At 35.1% G+C, this 16,960-nt stretch overlaps 1 protein-coding gene across 1 annotated transcript; it reads right to left on the bottom strand.

Annotated features, from left to right (window-relative positions):
• Positions 1-344: 344 nt before the first annotated feature.
• LOC138316696 (uncharacterized) lies at positions 345-16,801 on the bottom strand. Its single transcript, XM_069258358.1, has 9 exons — positions 16,730-16,801; positions 7,557-7,670; positions 6,622-6,780; positions 6,239-6,375; positions 5,704-5,806; positions 3,111-3,211; positions 1,934-2,103; positions 1,283-1,423; positions 345-1,044 (listed from the first exon to the last, which is right to left on the bottom strand). The coding sequence occupies exons 1-9, from the start codon at positions 16,799-16,801 to the stop codon at positions 944-946; spliced, it is 1,098 nt and encodes a 365-aa protein (XP_069114459.1). The 3' UTR covers positions 345-943.
• Positions 16,802-16,960: the final 159 nt, after the last annotated feature.

Below are 16,960 nucleotides of genomic sequence, written 5' to 3'. Positions count from 1 at the left end.
TCCATTCTCCTGTTAAGGTGTCCGACTTTCTTCCATTCTCCTGTTTGGGTGTCCGACTTTCTTCCATTCTCCTGTTAAGGTGTCCGACTTTCTTCCATTCTCCTGTTTGGGTGTCCGACTTCCTTCTATTCTCCTGTTTGGGTGTCCAACTTTCTTCCATTCTCCTGGCTGGGTGTCCGACTTCCTTCCATTCCCCTGTTTCGGTATCCGACCTCCTTCCATTCTCCTGTCGGGGTATCACATTGCCTTCCATTCTCCTATACGATGTTTATTAGCCACGTCCTTATATAGAGATCACTCTACACTAGTCAAAATGTTTTCAAAATACTGTTAGTATACTGAACTTAGTGTATTTACAGTTTTATTTGAATAAATCATTTACACAAATATGAAACAAATAAATATAATTGTTTATGCTGTAAGTGTTGTTGACTTAGAAAGGTGCAGCTAACTGAAAATATGTACATAATGAAAGAACACTTGTTTTTGTATCTACAATGTATTTTGCACAGGCGCTAGTTCAGTCATATATATCAAATAAGAAAAGCCTCGTAACAAGAAGTTAAATTTCAATTTCAAGTTTTCATTTCTATTCATAAAAATTATATACACTTGAAAACAACATACATATGTATAACTCCTTGTCAGAATTTAATTATTTACTTTATACTGTTAATTTACGATTACTCATAAAACACAGAAAATTATATAAAACAATCGGAGGCAAACAAATAACGGTTATCTCCCTTGAAGCGTGTACATATTTATATATATATATCGTATTAAGCTGAAAGTTGTAAATATATTGCACCTTATACATTTTTTAAATGTTTAATCTGGATTAAAAACTGGTGATTTTAAAACGTTTAACACTCAAAATATCAATTTTTATTTTCTTTCATTCACCTCCATAAATGAATTTACAACACAATAAATACCCAGTTCAGTTGTAGGGAATAAGATATTTGCAAAGTTTCACTTCGTCACGTGTTTCAGCCGTGGTTTTAGTGTCTAGTTGAACATTGTACATTCCAAACACACCACCTGAAATGGGAAGGAAACACATGATATATATAAACATTCAATATTCAATATAAATGGTTTATGACACGTATAAATCGGTTATGTGAAGATTTCAAAGTCTAATTCAATATCAATGCCACACTCAAGGTGGTTAACGTCCAACTGTTATAATCCTACTTTACCTGTCAATCTATTGGCCATTGTTTCGTTGTAAATGTTGGGTGTTATTAACTTCTTAACACCAAGTTATTTCACGTACCTGTATGCAAAAACAGAATCCTGTTGCCCTTAAACCTGTGCTGGTTGTTATTGAGTTCCCGTACCATCCCTAGGGCTGCTTTTCCGGAGTATGTAGGATCTAACATAATGCCTGTGGTCACAGCAACAGATGACAGGAAATCTACCACGAAACATATCAATTATCAAATACATATCAGGACTTCGTAATAAAAGATCACGTATCTACACGTAAATGGCAACTTGTGTGGTCTCATTAAGTTTGTTTGCGCCAAAATCGAAATGAAGATATGATCAACGTTGTAAGATATACCTTTCTATACAAATTACATCAATTTCATTATGAAACATTATGAAGACCATGTTATAATGCTTTCAATGATTTAATTTAAGCTAAATAACAGTGTAACATCATAAAACTCTTTAAGACTCTTCTCTGTGGGCGCTGAACATACCTGTGATAATCACGTAATAAACAATCAATATATGACATTTCCTAATGATATCTTAATTTTTGCTTACAATTATATGATTTAAAATGCGACTATAGTCAAATCAGAAACAAAAATCAAATCGTGCATTTTAGTTTCACAGTTTTACTAACAACGGGACCGGCTGTCCATTACTGTTTTAAGTTCGACAGAACAGATTCAATAATGTAAAGATTATTTACCAAGCTCTTCCTGGGTGGAGATATTGTATCCTTTGCCTTGGTGTCCCTCAATAATATCGACAATATTGTCCGCTTTCACGCGATCAGGAAGGCCCATGTCAACTATGGTTTGGTTAATGTGTTGTAAAAAATTGGACTTTGGGATTTCAGTGACATTTATAGCGTGGCACCTACCAAACAAATAGGGAAATCTGTGATTATTAATATATACTAGTATTTGATATACACCCCAATACGCAATACCATAGAATAGTTTGCCACCTGGTCATATATCCAGCGAATATGATAACCCTTTACCCAAATAAAAATACGTCATCATAAACCTAATGGTTCTTAAATCCGTAAAATAAACTTTTCAAGTCGAAGGTTTAGTGGCTAAATCACTTAATCCCATAACTATGCATGTTTCACAATGGAAAACCCATGTGATAAATTCCATAGCAGTTGGTTATCGTTTATGTTTACACACTCCAGTGTGTAAACAACTAAAGCGCATCTGATTGGCCAACTCCAAGATCTCTTGATTCCGACTGGCTCTCAAATTCTGGTTACTTTTCAAAGCGCATTTTCTTTTAAATAGCACTGTATTTACTGTTTTACAGGTAGTTGCTTATTCAAAGTATTAAACAATTGATTTTTGGCTCTCTATTAAGGCACTATATTTTATGGCGGGAAGATATCACTACACATTGATAGATATCACTACACATTGATAGATATCACTACACATTGATAGATATCACTACAAGTTTCCCTGAATGAAGACGAGAAAATGGTCACCATTGCATAAACATAGAGTTAAAGTTATGGGATAAATAAATTCCCCAACGCGTGACTGTTGTTTATCATGTTTATCTAAACTCTCGTTAGCTAATTTTCAAATTTTCAAAAGACACTCGCTAAAGCTCGTGTCTTTTCAAATTTTGAAAATTAACTAACTCGAGTTTGATAAACATGATAAACAGTCACTTGTTGGGGAACCTCTATATACTACACTTAATTCTGATAATTTTAGAATTGCTACCACCAGTCATATGTGCTAGCGTGTCGTGACCTCTTGTCATTAAAGCACTATTATAATAATTCTTAGCACTAATATTTATAAAAGAATACATTTACATATAACCATTAGACTGTGGAGAAATTAAGTGCCAAAACACCATTAAGCTCTATCCACCTGATGTTTGAGCCGGTTAGGTAGTTGCTGATACCCATTCCGGCGGCCGTACATCCTGAGGAGCATGGAAACACCAAGTCGTCGTAATTGTCTAATAGGCCCTGTTGTACAAAAATTGTTGTCAAGCGTAAATCACAAATCAATACAAATATTAAACCGGTATATATATTTTTTCTTTAATACAAGATATTTGCTTTGCTTTTTTTTGGGGTGTTTTTATTTTTTATTTTTGAAGAGAATTTACATGGGTACAAAAAGCATTTACATATGATATTCAATATTAATATTCATTTATAAACCTTGAACTTCTCTAATACTGTAAACCAAGTTATTTAGAAGGGCTGCTAGATATAATGCACTCTCAAAGTGTTCATTGAAAAAACTCTCTCTGTTGATATGTATATATGCATTATATATATTAATTAGTTATTATATGTTTTCACATATATATAATACTCGACTGAATTATATCAATTTTGAAAAAAACCAGTTGCCGTGTAGACAAAGTGGTTTACAGTACCAGGTATTCCCTATACAATATGATAGTAATTTTCTTGAGTTTTAATTGAACGATTAATGACAGAAATTTGCAAGTTGCACCCTTTTAGAAAAGCAAAAGTAGAGATTAAGTAAAAAAGAATAGTAGAAGAAACTGAGATGCTTTGATTTCTTTAAAAAAAAAATTGTAAGGATTATGCATGCCAACATGATGACAAGTATTACATTGTTGAATTGAAATATTTCAAGTCTTCAAATTTATGTATTGATACTACAGCATTGATATTAGCCACATACACACATATAATATAGATACATTTAAAACAGAAATTTGGAGTATATATTTTTAGCCCAAGATCTTCCGTCCTTCCGTGTTATCACTATTTCTCAGAAATTGCTGAAGGATCTTTCTCGAATTTCACCCTAGTTGTGCATGTTGAATTATGTTGAATTTTTGGGATCAATCGGTTTACAAGATGGCCGAAAGGCAGCCATCTTGGATTTTGATAGATAATATTTGTTACCGCTGTTTCTCTTTCTCAGAAAGTGCTGCAGGGATCTGTCTCAAATTTCATATGTAGTTTCCCCTTGGGTGCTAGTTGTGCATATTGCATTTCTTAATGATCAATCAACAAGATGGAATACTAACCGCCATCTTGGATTTTGGTTAGTTGAAGTTTGTTACCACTATTTCTCTATTTTGTGCATATTGCTTTTTTGACGAATCGGTCAACAAGTTGGCCAACAGGCAGCCCTCTTGGATTTCGATAGTTGCGGTATGTTACCGCTTCCTCCCAAATGTACTGAAGGGACCTTCCTCAAATTTTACATCTAGGTTACCATGGGCCCTAGATGTGCATATTGCATTTTGGGACTGATCGGTCAATATATTGCCGCCATTCAGCCATCTTAGAATTTCATAGTCGAAGTTTGTTACCATTATTTCCTAGAAAGTACTGAAGGGATCTGTCTCAAATTTCATACGTAGGGTCCCCTAGGGCCATAGTTGTGCATATTGCATTTCGGGACCGATCGGTCTGCCAGATTGCCGACAGGCTGCCATCATGAATATAGATAGTTGAAGTTTGTTACCAATATTTCTCAGAAAGTACTCAAGGGATATTTCTCAAATTCATATGTAGGTTTCCCTTGGGCTTTAGTTGTGCATACTGAATTTTGGGACTGATAGGTCAACAAGATAACCGATAGGCCGACATCTTGGATTTCAATTGTTAAAGTTTGAAAAGCAGAGAAAAAAATCACTCTTTCAATTGTCAAACATAGATCAATCTTTGATGGGCGCCAAGATCCCTCTGGGAACTCTTGTTTTTATTTCATCAATCAACAGTAAACGGTTTAAAAGATAATAAGTTTGTAACTTGAGTACAGAGAGAAATGAATTAATTTATTTTGGATACAAAAAAAATTAAATACAGATTTTTACTTCGTTTGTTTTGTCTCCGAATATCACTTATATTCCGAACATCATTCCTTGTCGCCAGACAACACTATTTTGGTGCACGGTTGTAAACAGAAACATTACATTATATTGAAAGTACTTTAGTTAGAGTACTTTTCGTCCTTTTAGTCATCATTAAGTGAGATAATGTTAAAATCACTGTGATAATGGGAGAATCAAACACGTGATAAAGGAAATCGAATACTACTTATTCGATTTCCTTTGTGGGGCCCGAATCAAATCGAATACTACTTATTCGATTTCCTTAGTGGGGCCCGAATAAGCAATAGAATAAGGATCAAGTAATCCATTTCATGAAGGTTGTCAATCGAATGTAATCAATTAATCTCTTTGTTTTACAAAGTATGCAATGCCATATGCATAAATAAACCATTATCATACACAAATACTTTTATATGTGTGATGGATACATTAAAATCATAAATGCGTGTTGTATGTGATGTGATTGTGTCTTTGACTTACCTGATTAAATATGACTTTAGGAGTATACCTGTAGTTACATATGCAAATGTCAAAATGAATATTTCATCAGGCGATATGAATCTTAGAACGACAACTGTCGGTAATGTTTCGTGTATGGTAAGATTAGAATTATGTGTGGGATGTTTTACTTACCTGGGAAATCATTTCCTCAAACGTTGAAATTAATCCAAACACTCCTGGAAAACTGGAGCCACCAGCAACAGGTATGATATAGGAGTCATCGCCACTTTCCTTCCTACCATAGAAGAATTCCATTGCAAAACTAAAACTTTTGTTAAACACATCACGCATAGAAAACTTCTGCATATCAGGATATTGTGCTTAGTACTGTTTAAAGCATCATATTTTTCGTAACCGACATGTTCCTGTATACATAAAAGTGTTATAGAAAACAGGCGGGGATACGCACATGATTAGAAAATTGAAATGATACTTTGTAATTTAATGTTAAGGTATAATGTTAACTTCAGCAACTTCTTTGTAACAGTACTCTTAACTCAATTACCAAATACTCGTAGCAAGACAAAGTATATTTAAATATCGAAAACGATAATTCAAATGATTAAGCATTGTTTCAATTCCTTGGATAAGTGCTTATATTAGAAATAAGTGTTCTTTCATTATGATATTTGATCTGAGAACGCTGTAACAGCTACGGGTTGATTACTTTATTTCTTTGGCGACTTTCTCCATCATCGGTTTTGATACTGAGGAGTATGGAGAACCGAGAGGGACTCGGTAAATGTTCGGCCCGCACAGTCTGGTGAAGAACTCGTTTCCACTACATCCACGTACACTAGTTTTCTGTAACAATAATGTGATATTTTATCTATAAATACTACAACAATATCCTTCTTACATGAAAGAACTATGTATGGATATTTTAAAAATATTTCTTAATTTCTCAATCTAATTATGTCATCTTTAATTGCAGTAAGTTAAAGCAACAAACAAGCTCCATATTCTGCTCAGGCTTAAACAACATTTATAAGTGTATTTTGTCCATTCCTGAGTCACAATGTTGACTGACTGTTATAGAAGTAGATTTACGTGAACGTCGTCCCTGAGTATCAAGTGAGGAGTGAGGCCAAGTCGACGAGCTGCTACTACTGTAGCCCGACAGTGATTCGAATGGACGTCTCCACATGTGATAACATGACGACATTTCTGTTTCAAAGCTTCAGCCAGCAAAAAGTCAAGTTTCCGTACCTTTCAACAGGAATATGTAGCTATTTAATTAATGTCTCCAATTTTAGTAGTCTTTGCATTAACTCGGATCTTAAACATTTTAAAAATGAGTAACTTCGATTGACACGTTATTCTATCATAAAGCATCTCATCTAATTAAAAACTTTAGTTTGTTAAAATACCTATATTAGCATTTTGAACGAATTGAGTTTTTTGTACCAGCCTGTTTTGACTGTCATACAAAGTTGATTAATTAAATGCTTATAAAAATGGCAGGTTAAGCATTAACAACCTTTCAGATTTACGGCTTTGTATCTTTATAATATATTAATAAATGAGACGTTGATGATGATCAACGATTTTTTCGGTTTATTATCAAAAGGTATTTTAAACAGAACAAGGTATACCGAGTTTATGCGAACTAGACTATTCTATATTGGTTAAAGACACAAATCGTTCTTAGCCTAGGCGACAGACCTGCGTTGTTTCTTACATGGTTGTTTGAAACTATTCTAAACAATTTTCGTCGACATTCTGATTTTCATAAAATTTACGACGTCCTTACGACAAGTGAAATGATGACGATACGCTATAAGGTATTTTGAGAGTAGTGTTATAACGGTCTTTCCCTTCGCCGTTTAAGAATTTGACTATTTTTCCCACAACCCCTGGATAACCCTGCGAGTTACAACGGTCTTTCCCTTCGCCGTTTAAGAATTTGACTATTTTCCCCACAACCCCTGGATAACCCTGCGAGTTACATTACATATAGGTAGCTAGCTCCCGGTGTGTCGTACCTTGTTTCCGGAGAGTAAGCAGCCTGTCATATCATCGCGTTTGATTGACAGTTCGAATCCAGCAGGTATTCCAGACAATTCCCACCGGTGTATGGGTGTTCTCTCATTTGCAAGCTTCGTACAATATAATAATAATAATAATAAAAGAAATAATATGATATGGTATATGAGCAATATTTCTGCATCTTAATTCATACTATCATATCATGTTCTGAAGTATAAAAATAAACTACATCATATGACATATAAAGTTTAATATTTATTTTATATTTAGGCAGTCAGAATTGAGAAAGCAGGTTCAAACTTATTCACACACGTCCTTACCCTTCTACTAAGATGAGCTGATATATTGAGGAGATAATGCATAGAAACTTCTTTGTAAGTATGCAAATAATAATTGTATGTAAATCATAGAATACGAACATATCTCAACTTATGTCAACCCAGCATAACACTACATTGGACAATCATCAAACCGTAAGTTAATGTACAGTAGAAACTCGTTATCTCGAAATTCAATGGACCAACGAAAATACTTCGACTCATTCGGAATTCGACTCAAACGTAATGTAATTAGGTTTGATCGGTTATGACTATTACAGAAGGGTACATGCCTATTACCGTGATCAGCATATGATCGTGATTTTTTAACTATTGAAGTTTGTATTAAATCATTTTAGTTATATGTTTTAATTGTTTTTGGAATTTTTTTAAATAAATAAAAAAAAACTTGAATTACGATAATATGATCGTCACGATAATAGGCATGAACCCTGATTTCCCGTAGGTGGTATATCGACTTCAATGGTTCATACATCAAACTAATACGGAATATAGTAGCTGAAGAAATAAAAACAAGCATCTTCCTTATTTCAGAAGTTAATGGTATTTCAAAATAATAACATAGTGAATATAATTTACGGTATAGTATTACGTGCATATGTTAAATTGTATTTACATGAAAATGCCATCTATATGCAATAATGTACAGTATACATAATTGGAAATGGACATGGTGTTTATATATTTAGAAACGTTATAGGGAGAAAGTACTATTTCTTTAAAATTCCTTAAAGGTCCACGACTAGCTAGTTAGTTTACCGTTTATATTGCACCGTGTGAACAATCTAATTAAATTAAATAAATTATTAATTTGCATAACGCGGGTCGTATTGTGTTTCCCGTCGTCTTCCTAATTTACGAGATGCAGTTAAATATTTCATACATATTTAAGATAATAATTTTGCATATCTTGATTTTCCAAATCTATTTATGATAATAGGCATCAAATTTGCGAGTATTTATGGATCATAGAATTATAAAAATTAGATTTGAATATGAACTGTTTATACTTGTGCTGTGAAAAATGAACTTATCAAAAAGAAAAAGAAAAATGTCTCTGTCAATCCATAACATCTCGCACTCTAATGAAATTCATATATCATTTCAACATGTTTCATTGAGAAAAAAATATTAGAATTGGGCAAACTGTCTAGGCCTTTATAAGCCCTCTCCTAGCCAAAGTTATACAAATTAAATTAAATACATATATACAGTTGGTAAATTAATCAGCATATTGAATAAACAAATACGGTAGGTATCGCGGAAGAATGTAATTAACATGTCATGTGTTAGTTATGATGCTACTTTAAATATAGAAGTCTTAAATAAATATCACATCGTGTTTTTACATAGTTGTATAAGTTTTATATAACAATAACGAAAATAAACACATTTTTTAATATTGAACGTTTATTGTTTAAAAATAATTCAAATTCAATAAATTAAATTTCACTTATTAAAATGCTATCTGGCCAGTCAATATTGTTATGCCTAATACATAAGTGACACTCGTGCCAGTATTTATCGCATTTCTAAACACGTAGCGTGTACGTTAATGTTACATCAATAGGAATAGATCATTGGAAATTCGTCAAAAACTAACTGTTTCATCAGTATTTTTAATCTTATAATCATATTTCACGGCCACAAACAAGAAAGTCATATTGAAGCGAAAGGCTAACCTTAACTTTGCCGCCATGTTTGTTCTTGTTTGTTCTTCTTGCTCACGCTTTGGAGGTAGTGTGAGATTTTGTTCCGAGAACAATATTCTCGTTTCATGTTCATTCTGTTTGGGCGAAATGTTCTCCGGAGAACATTGTATCATAAACATGTCGCCCAAGGACGCCCTTAGTGTATATCCGGGATATATGTGTGATAATCAGTGGCGTCGCTAGCAGGAAATGAATGTGCACGCAGATTGAAGTCCGAGCGCCGGAGGCGCGAAAAATTTTGGCATTTCAAGGGATCAGGGGGGGGGTCCCCCTCTGGGAAAAAAATACGATTTAGAACAAGAGGCCCAGAGGGCCTGTATCGCTCACCTGGTTTTTGTTAGTAATTATCACAAGAATCTGACAATTAGAAAAATAAGCAAAATTGACTCCCAAAGTTTAATTTTGAATCACAACCATACAATGATGCTATTGATACCATACAAATATGCTATCCAATACATAGGTTCAGAGACAAAGTAATTTATATGAAAATAGTAGCCTAATTGACCTTTTTGACCTCGCATCTATTGCCCTTTAAGGTCCCGGGGGTCAGCCCTATCATTTGTACAATTTCAAATCCCAACCCTATAAGGATGCTACCATTGCATTATAAGTGCTCTTCCATTCTTAGTTGCAGAGAAGAAGTCGTTTATATGGAAATAGCTAAATTGACTCCTTTTGACCCCACCCTTCAGGCTCCCGGGGGGGTCAGCCCCATCATTTGCAAAATTTTGAATCCAAACCCTATAAGGATGTAACCATTGCATTATGAGCGCATTCCCATGTTAAGTTGCAGAGAAGAAGTCATTTATATGGAAATAGCCAAATTGACCCCTTTTGACCCCGCCCTCAGGCCCCCCGGGGGTCAGCCCTATCATTTGCTCAATTTGGAATCCCCACACAATAAGGATGCTACCATTGCATAATGGGTGCTATACCATGCTTAGTTGCAGAGAAGAAGTCATTTATGTGGAAATAGCCAAATTGACCCCTTTTGACCCCGCCCCTCAGGCCCCCGGGGGTCAGCCCTAGTATTTGCACAATTTTGAATCCCCATCCTATAAGGATGCTACCATTGCATTATGGGTGCTATACCATACTTAGTATCAGAGAAGAAGTCGTTTATATGGAAATAACCAAATTGGCCCCTTTTGACCCCGCCCCTCAGGCCCCCGGGGGGTCAGCCCCATTATTTGTACAATTTTGAATCCCCACCCTATAAGGATGATATCATTGCATTATGGGTGCTATCCCATGCTTGGTTTCAGAGAAGTAGTCGTTTATATGGAAATAGCCAAATTGATCCCTTTTGACCCCGCCCCTCAGCCCCCCCCCCCCCCCCCCCCCGGGAGTCAGCCCCATCATTTGTACAATTTTGAATCCCCACCCTATAACGATACTACAATTGCATTATGAGTGCTATCTCATGCTTAGTTTCAGAGAAGAAGTCGTTTATATGGAAATAGCCAAATTGACCCCATTTGACCCCGCCCCTCAGGCCCCCGGGTGGTCAGCTCCATCATTTGTACAATTTTGAGTCCCCACCCTATAAGGATGCTACCATTGCATTATGGGTGCTATCCCATGCTTGGTTTCAGAGAAGAAGTCGTTTATATGGAAATAGCCAAATTGACCCCTTTTGGCCCCGCCCCTCAGGCCCCCGGGGGGTCAGCCCCATCATTTGTACAAATTTCAGTTAGTAGCCCATAAGGATGCGCTACCAGTCAAATTTTATTGAAATCCGACCAGCGGTTATGGAGAAGAAGTCGATTGTTGACGGACGACGGACGCCGGACGCTGCGGTATCCCATAAGCTCACCTCGGTCCTTTGGACCAGGTGAGCTAATAAATGAGATTAATTTTACGGTACATTTTTTTTATAATTTTAAAGCTAATTTTTCGAATTTTTGAAAACGGATTGATTCATATTGCAGATTGAAAATTACCTACATTTAGAAATTATATAATTGTAAATGTCGTCGTATCTTTATGCTAACATGTACTGCATTTTTGCCAAACACGGCCATGTCTTTGATGACACTGCAATTAAATGGTAGGCCTAGAGCAATTTTGATAATTTTGTAAGAAAACAGAGTTTTAATAGACAGTCAATTTCTTCATGCATGTAAGTGCTGATACTCTCATTGAATCATTTCTACACATGAAAAGGCATAGTTAAAAGTTAAATTGAATGCATAAAGGGGACGAAATAAAAATCGAATACAAATGAACTCTTTATTTGTGTCCTTATTTTATTGTGATAGCGACGAAGATTAGCCACATATCAAAGTTCATTGTAATTACATCCTCCGGATTTTTCTACCCATCGAAAATGTCAATAACGTTATCCACGTAGCCAGAACCCATGCTCGCAGGTTTTAGGGCCCTAAGGCGTTTCATAACACTCTATAGTCAAGTATGCTTCCTACTGCTGTTGCCGTTGTTAGTAGCATCGTTATTAAGATTTGAAAGATCTTGTGTATAGTGCAATATAAGTTCTTGTTAGTGTCTTGTTCATGTCGGGTTTTCGGCTTAAAAACGTCAATTTTCTGACACGACCTCGCACCAACTTTTAACCCTGGAAACGGAATGGAAACATAATTTTCCGGAAAAAGTAAACCTAAAAAGTAGGCGATTCGGGTAACAAATTAAAATGTTTAATGTTAGTCTCGGTTACGTGTAGTTATGACTATGATTTTTTTTTAATTGATTGATGTGCACGCAGTTGCGTTTTTGCGTCAATGGTAGCTACGCCACTGATAATGGACGTAGTATAGCTAACTCAACGTGGGACACCGTGCAATAACGTACCGTAACATACTTTAACTTATTGTTGATGTCGGTTGAAGCAAGCGGCGAGAAAATGGGATACTACATTATCGGTATGTTACAACATGATTATCAGTACTGTACGTTGAGGCACGCTATAGTACATTATTCTATTGTACGATACGCTTCGATTATATAAAATGTGATTTGCGTGCCCAACTTTATAATCATACTACGTTAAATCGAGGGTTAATGCCCCGGTCACACTTTCGCGGATCATCTCGACGGTGCCACTACGGATGTAATTTCACGGATGGCCCCAGAAAAAGCTAGTTTTCAATGTCCGATACGGTTCCGGTACGGCTTCACAACGGTTTGTTGACGGGTCTTCACGAATATACCGAGATTAGTCAACGAAGTGAGACATTTGACAAAAAAAGTAAAACATATTAATATTATTAAAGTACACTGACAAATTGGCATTGAAAATCTTTTCCCCTAATTAATCTCAAGACTGAATTCTAAACGAAGGAAAGAACATAAAAATGTGTGGTTAATGAAGCAAGGACTAGAATAATTCCATATATATGCCCGACGAGATATAGAACTTAAAGGCAATTTCGATGTAGCTTGTTTGTATATTGTAAGGTTGTTTTTTTTTACTATGATTCACCATTTATTCAAAAATATCTGTCTATGCTCAATGAAGGAGTACGAGTTTGTTGTATTAAAGGTACTGACGACCAAGACATCAAGCACAAGCGATATGATGTACGATGCTGTTACTTAATTGCTTTGGTTAATGATTGAAAGAAACATATTATTGTAACCAAAATTGCATACTAAATAAAAACATTATCCATAACTCTTTGACCCTAGAACCCTAGAAAAGCTAGTGTCGTTATCGAGACCCGTTTGTAACAAGGCTTCAGAAACCTGGTTTCCTACCAAATACGTCGTCGCCAATTCGTTTGCCATTTTGGATGTTGTAACTAATCATGAACATGCCAGAAAATCTATTTTCAAAGTCCTTCTTCAATTCATTCTTGTTGCCAATCTGATCGCCAGGGAACCAACATTAAACAATTTGATTCCCTTTATAGTTGTAATATAAGTTTCATACGTTCTTGAGACACCGTATGACTACAGGGTGTTCATCTAGAGCACCAAACGAACACGGGAATTTAATTTAACGGTGAAGTACTTAGCTACAAAATACTAATATAGCAACTGTTCGGGTTCAGTCACCACAAGCATTCCAAATGACGAGGAATTCTTTTGTCGAGTCTCGAGTCAACTTTTTCGAGTTTCGAGTCAACTTTTTCGAGTTTCGAGTCAACCTTTTCGAGTTTCGAGTCAACTTTTTCGAGTTTTGAGTAAACCTTTTCGAGTTTCGAGTTATCATTTTCGAGTTTCGAGTTACAGATTCTAAATATTTTGTTCATATATATGACAGTTCTTTAATATTTTAGCTTTCAATCTCTGTAACTTTAACATTAGGCCTACTATATCTTATTCTTTCTTTTATTAAATAAGTGCTAAGTCCCGGAAAATTGCCAATTACCATACATTATAGATAAAGAAATTTGGTAAATATTTGGAATCTTATCTGATAAGCAATGTTTATGTCTACGTGTTGTTCGATGTTATTCTGATTTATTTTACTGGACAATGTGAATTTACCTTAAAATTTGAAAATCTTCAAGATACTTATCAACGTGATGTTATATCACCCGTATTGGATTTCGATTTTGATTTTGTTTAGTACTAAATTATGCCCTGGCCAAAAAATGGGCATTTCTTATTTAGATATTTCAAAAGGAACGGAAAACCACCATTATTTAGCAAAACGCAAAAAAATCCTCCGTTGAATGCATAGTTTTTAAATATCAAGTATTTGTAAAACGAGATATTCTGCCCTTATTAAAAAACGCGATCACTCAAACCTCTAACACCCCCCCCCCCCCCTCACTTCAAATACGCCATGTTTAGGGTATTTTTTATACACATTTATTCTAATAATAGCTCCAGAACAAGTGCACGGGATACCAACATATTGACTGCGCACCGATCACTCATTGTCATTCAAGATGTACACTTTTTCTGTGCTTTTTATGATCAGGGTATGCCTTAAATTGAAAAAATATCAAACTTAACGATTTTTCCAGAAAACCCAGAACAGACGGTCTACGTCAATATAGTGTTGCCATGTTCTCCCTCCACTATGATTAATTGTGACGTCATACATGTAGGTTCCCGAGGCAGAAATTAAGTAACATATCAATATACCATATTAAAGATTAAGAATTTTGCTTACTTAGTCAGCATTCTTTCCAATCCAAACATCTAATTATTCGCATTGAAAACAGAGTTCCGAGTATATAATCCAATATTTTATGTATGTTTTACATGATATGCTATGTAGCCGCTATTAAAAACAAAATAAAGTGAAAAAACCACGAACAAATAATCTGTCACTTGAAATCTACAAAATGTATCTCGAAACTCGAAAATTTTGACTCGAAACTCAAAAATGTTGACTCGAAACTCGAAAATGTTGACTCGAAACTCGACACTCGACCAAAAGTCACTCTCCCCAAATGACACTGTGTACAGACTGGGAACCATACATCGTGATGTAGTAGCCATCTTTTATAGCAAATATGCAGTTTCGGATCGGAAAACTGTCGATAAAGCACAGCCATTGGACAAAAGTCATGTAACAACGTAGTTTACCGTTATCATCCTTGACAATCCTGGTTGATTCTGACCTATCCGTAAAGCAACGTAACAATATCGTGCTGCGCCGTGACCGTAACGTAATCGCACTAAATTCCATGAAGCGCCCTAGCACCAGTTGGCATTTATATTGGCTATGATATATGGATGCCAACTGAAAGACGTTCAATGCTTATATTTAAATTTGGTTACAATTTTATGTTGAAACAACAATGGATTAGGCATCTATAATGAATTAATCATTCGTTATCTTCAAAGGATTGAACAGTCATTTGAACAGCGGTTCTCCGTGATCCCTGGCACGACAATTGTGACCTCACAACGATAATGACATCATAATAATCGATTGAAATTCATAGTTTATATTTTATATGACTACAAACTGCGCTTGGTAAGGTTACATAGTATGACTGCAGTGAAAATGTAAATATAGGTTTTTGAAACCACTTATTTTATTGAAAATTGTGAATTGACTTATAATAATAAGTAATAAAACTATCGGCCATCTTTTTCCATAAATGTATTCGAAGAAGTGGAAAAATAAAGAGGCTATGCAATAGACGATTTTTTTACTTAAAGATGCTCCACCGCCGACAGAGAAAAAATGATATTCATCATTTGAAATATAATTGGCTTTTAATCGTGTATATACATGTACATGCCTAATTACCACACAAAAAAAAAAAAAAAAAAACATGAAATAATTCAGTTGGCCTTTGGTGCATGCGCAATCATTACTTCATTCCATATAGGATATAGTGCCACGGAATTTTTTCTGGATGCAATTAATTATTTTTCATATTTTTTAAGTTGAAGTAAAATAAGAAGCTCAAACTTTTCAATGGTGGTAATGATGTAAAGTAAGTAACTTTTGTAACTGAAGAAAAATACTAAATCGTCTGTTCCTGTTTTTGATAGTGAAAAATACCATTTGTCAGCGGTGGAGCATTTTTAAATGTGCGAATGTATTGTATCTCTTCTCATTGGCTAATCACGCTTTGTTTATGACTTTGCGCACTACTCATTCCTGTAGACGCAAGGGGAAAATGGGCGCCATTGAAATTTTCTCAAAATTCATTTCCCACACATACCACATCCTAGGCCTGTTTGTTCATATTATCCGGATTGGTTACTTGTATACAGTCGCTCACTGTTGTTCTTTATGGTTTTCTGTGTACCATTTATATGTGTAATTTACCATTACCAATGCTTATTCTCGATAGTTTACATAGTTGTGGAAAAGGGATGCTAATGTACGCTACTATAGACTAAATCACGCTGAGGTAATATAAGTTATTCTCCCATTACGTTATGGTACGCTATTAGCGCAATCATGTCCAGAACATAGGAATGAAATATTCCAATTACTATAATTGACATTTTTTCGGGACAATTAAATTTCGCAATTTTCATTTCAAATCAAGTTCTCGAAGTTTAAAGATAGTGAATTAAATAAATAAATGGGATGAAAATGGTAATTCGCGACGATAAAATTTCGCGAATTTTATTGGATCGAGAAATTCGCGAAAGTAAATCGCACGCAAAGTTGGTTTATAGTTATTATTTTTGTAAGTTTAGATATAGAAATATACTACAAATCTAGTTACCTACCTTAAGTCGATGAGTTGGAGTCGGGCTCAAACATTTCGCCCAATCTGGACATTGGTAGGGATAAACGTCCATCGTTCTGTTTGTATATGTTCTATGTTAGCCTACGTGATATTTATATGAGACATCAATTGACACAGCTGAATGCATTCATTAATCGATATAGCAGCAATGTATAATAGTATAACCTTAATATTCAACCGGATACCAGTATGCATACGTAATCAAAACGCG

This window comes from Argopecten irradians, chromosome 2, assembly GCF_041381155.1.
Source record: "Argopecten irradians isolate NY chromosome 2, Ai_NY, whole genome shotgun sequence".
NCBI classification, from domain to species: Eukaryota; Metazoa; Mollusca; class Bivalvia; order Pectinida; family Pectinidae; genus Argopecten; species Argopecten irradians.
The sequence above is the reverse complement of the archived record's forward strand: the minus strand, read 5'-3'. Positions and strand labels throughout refer to the sequence as shown.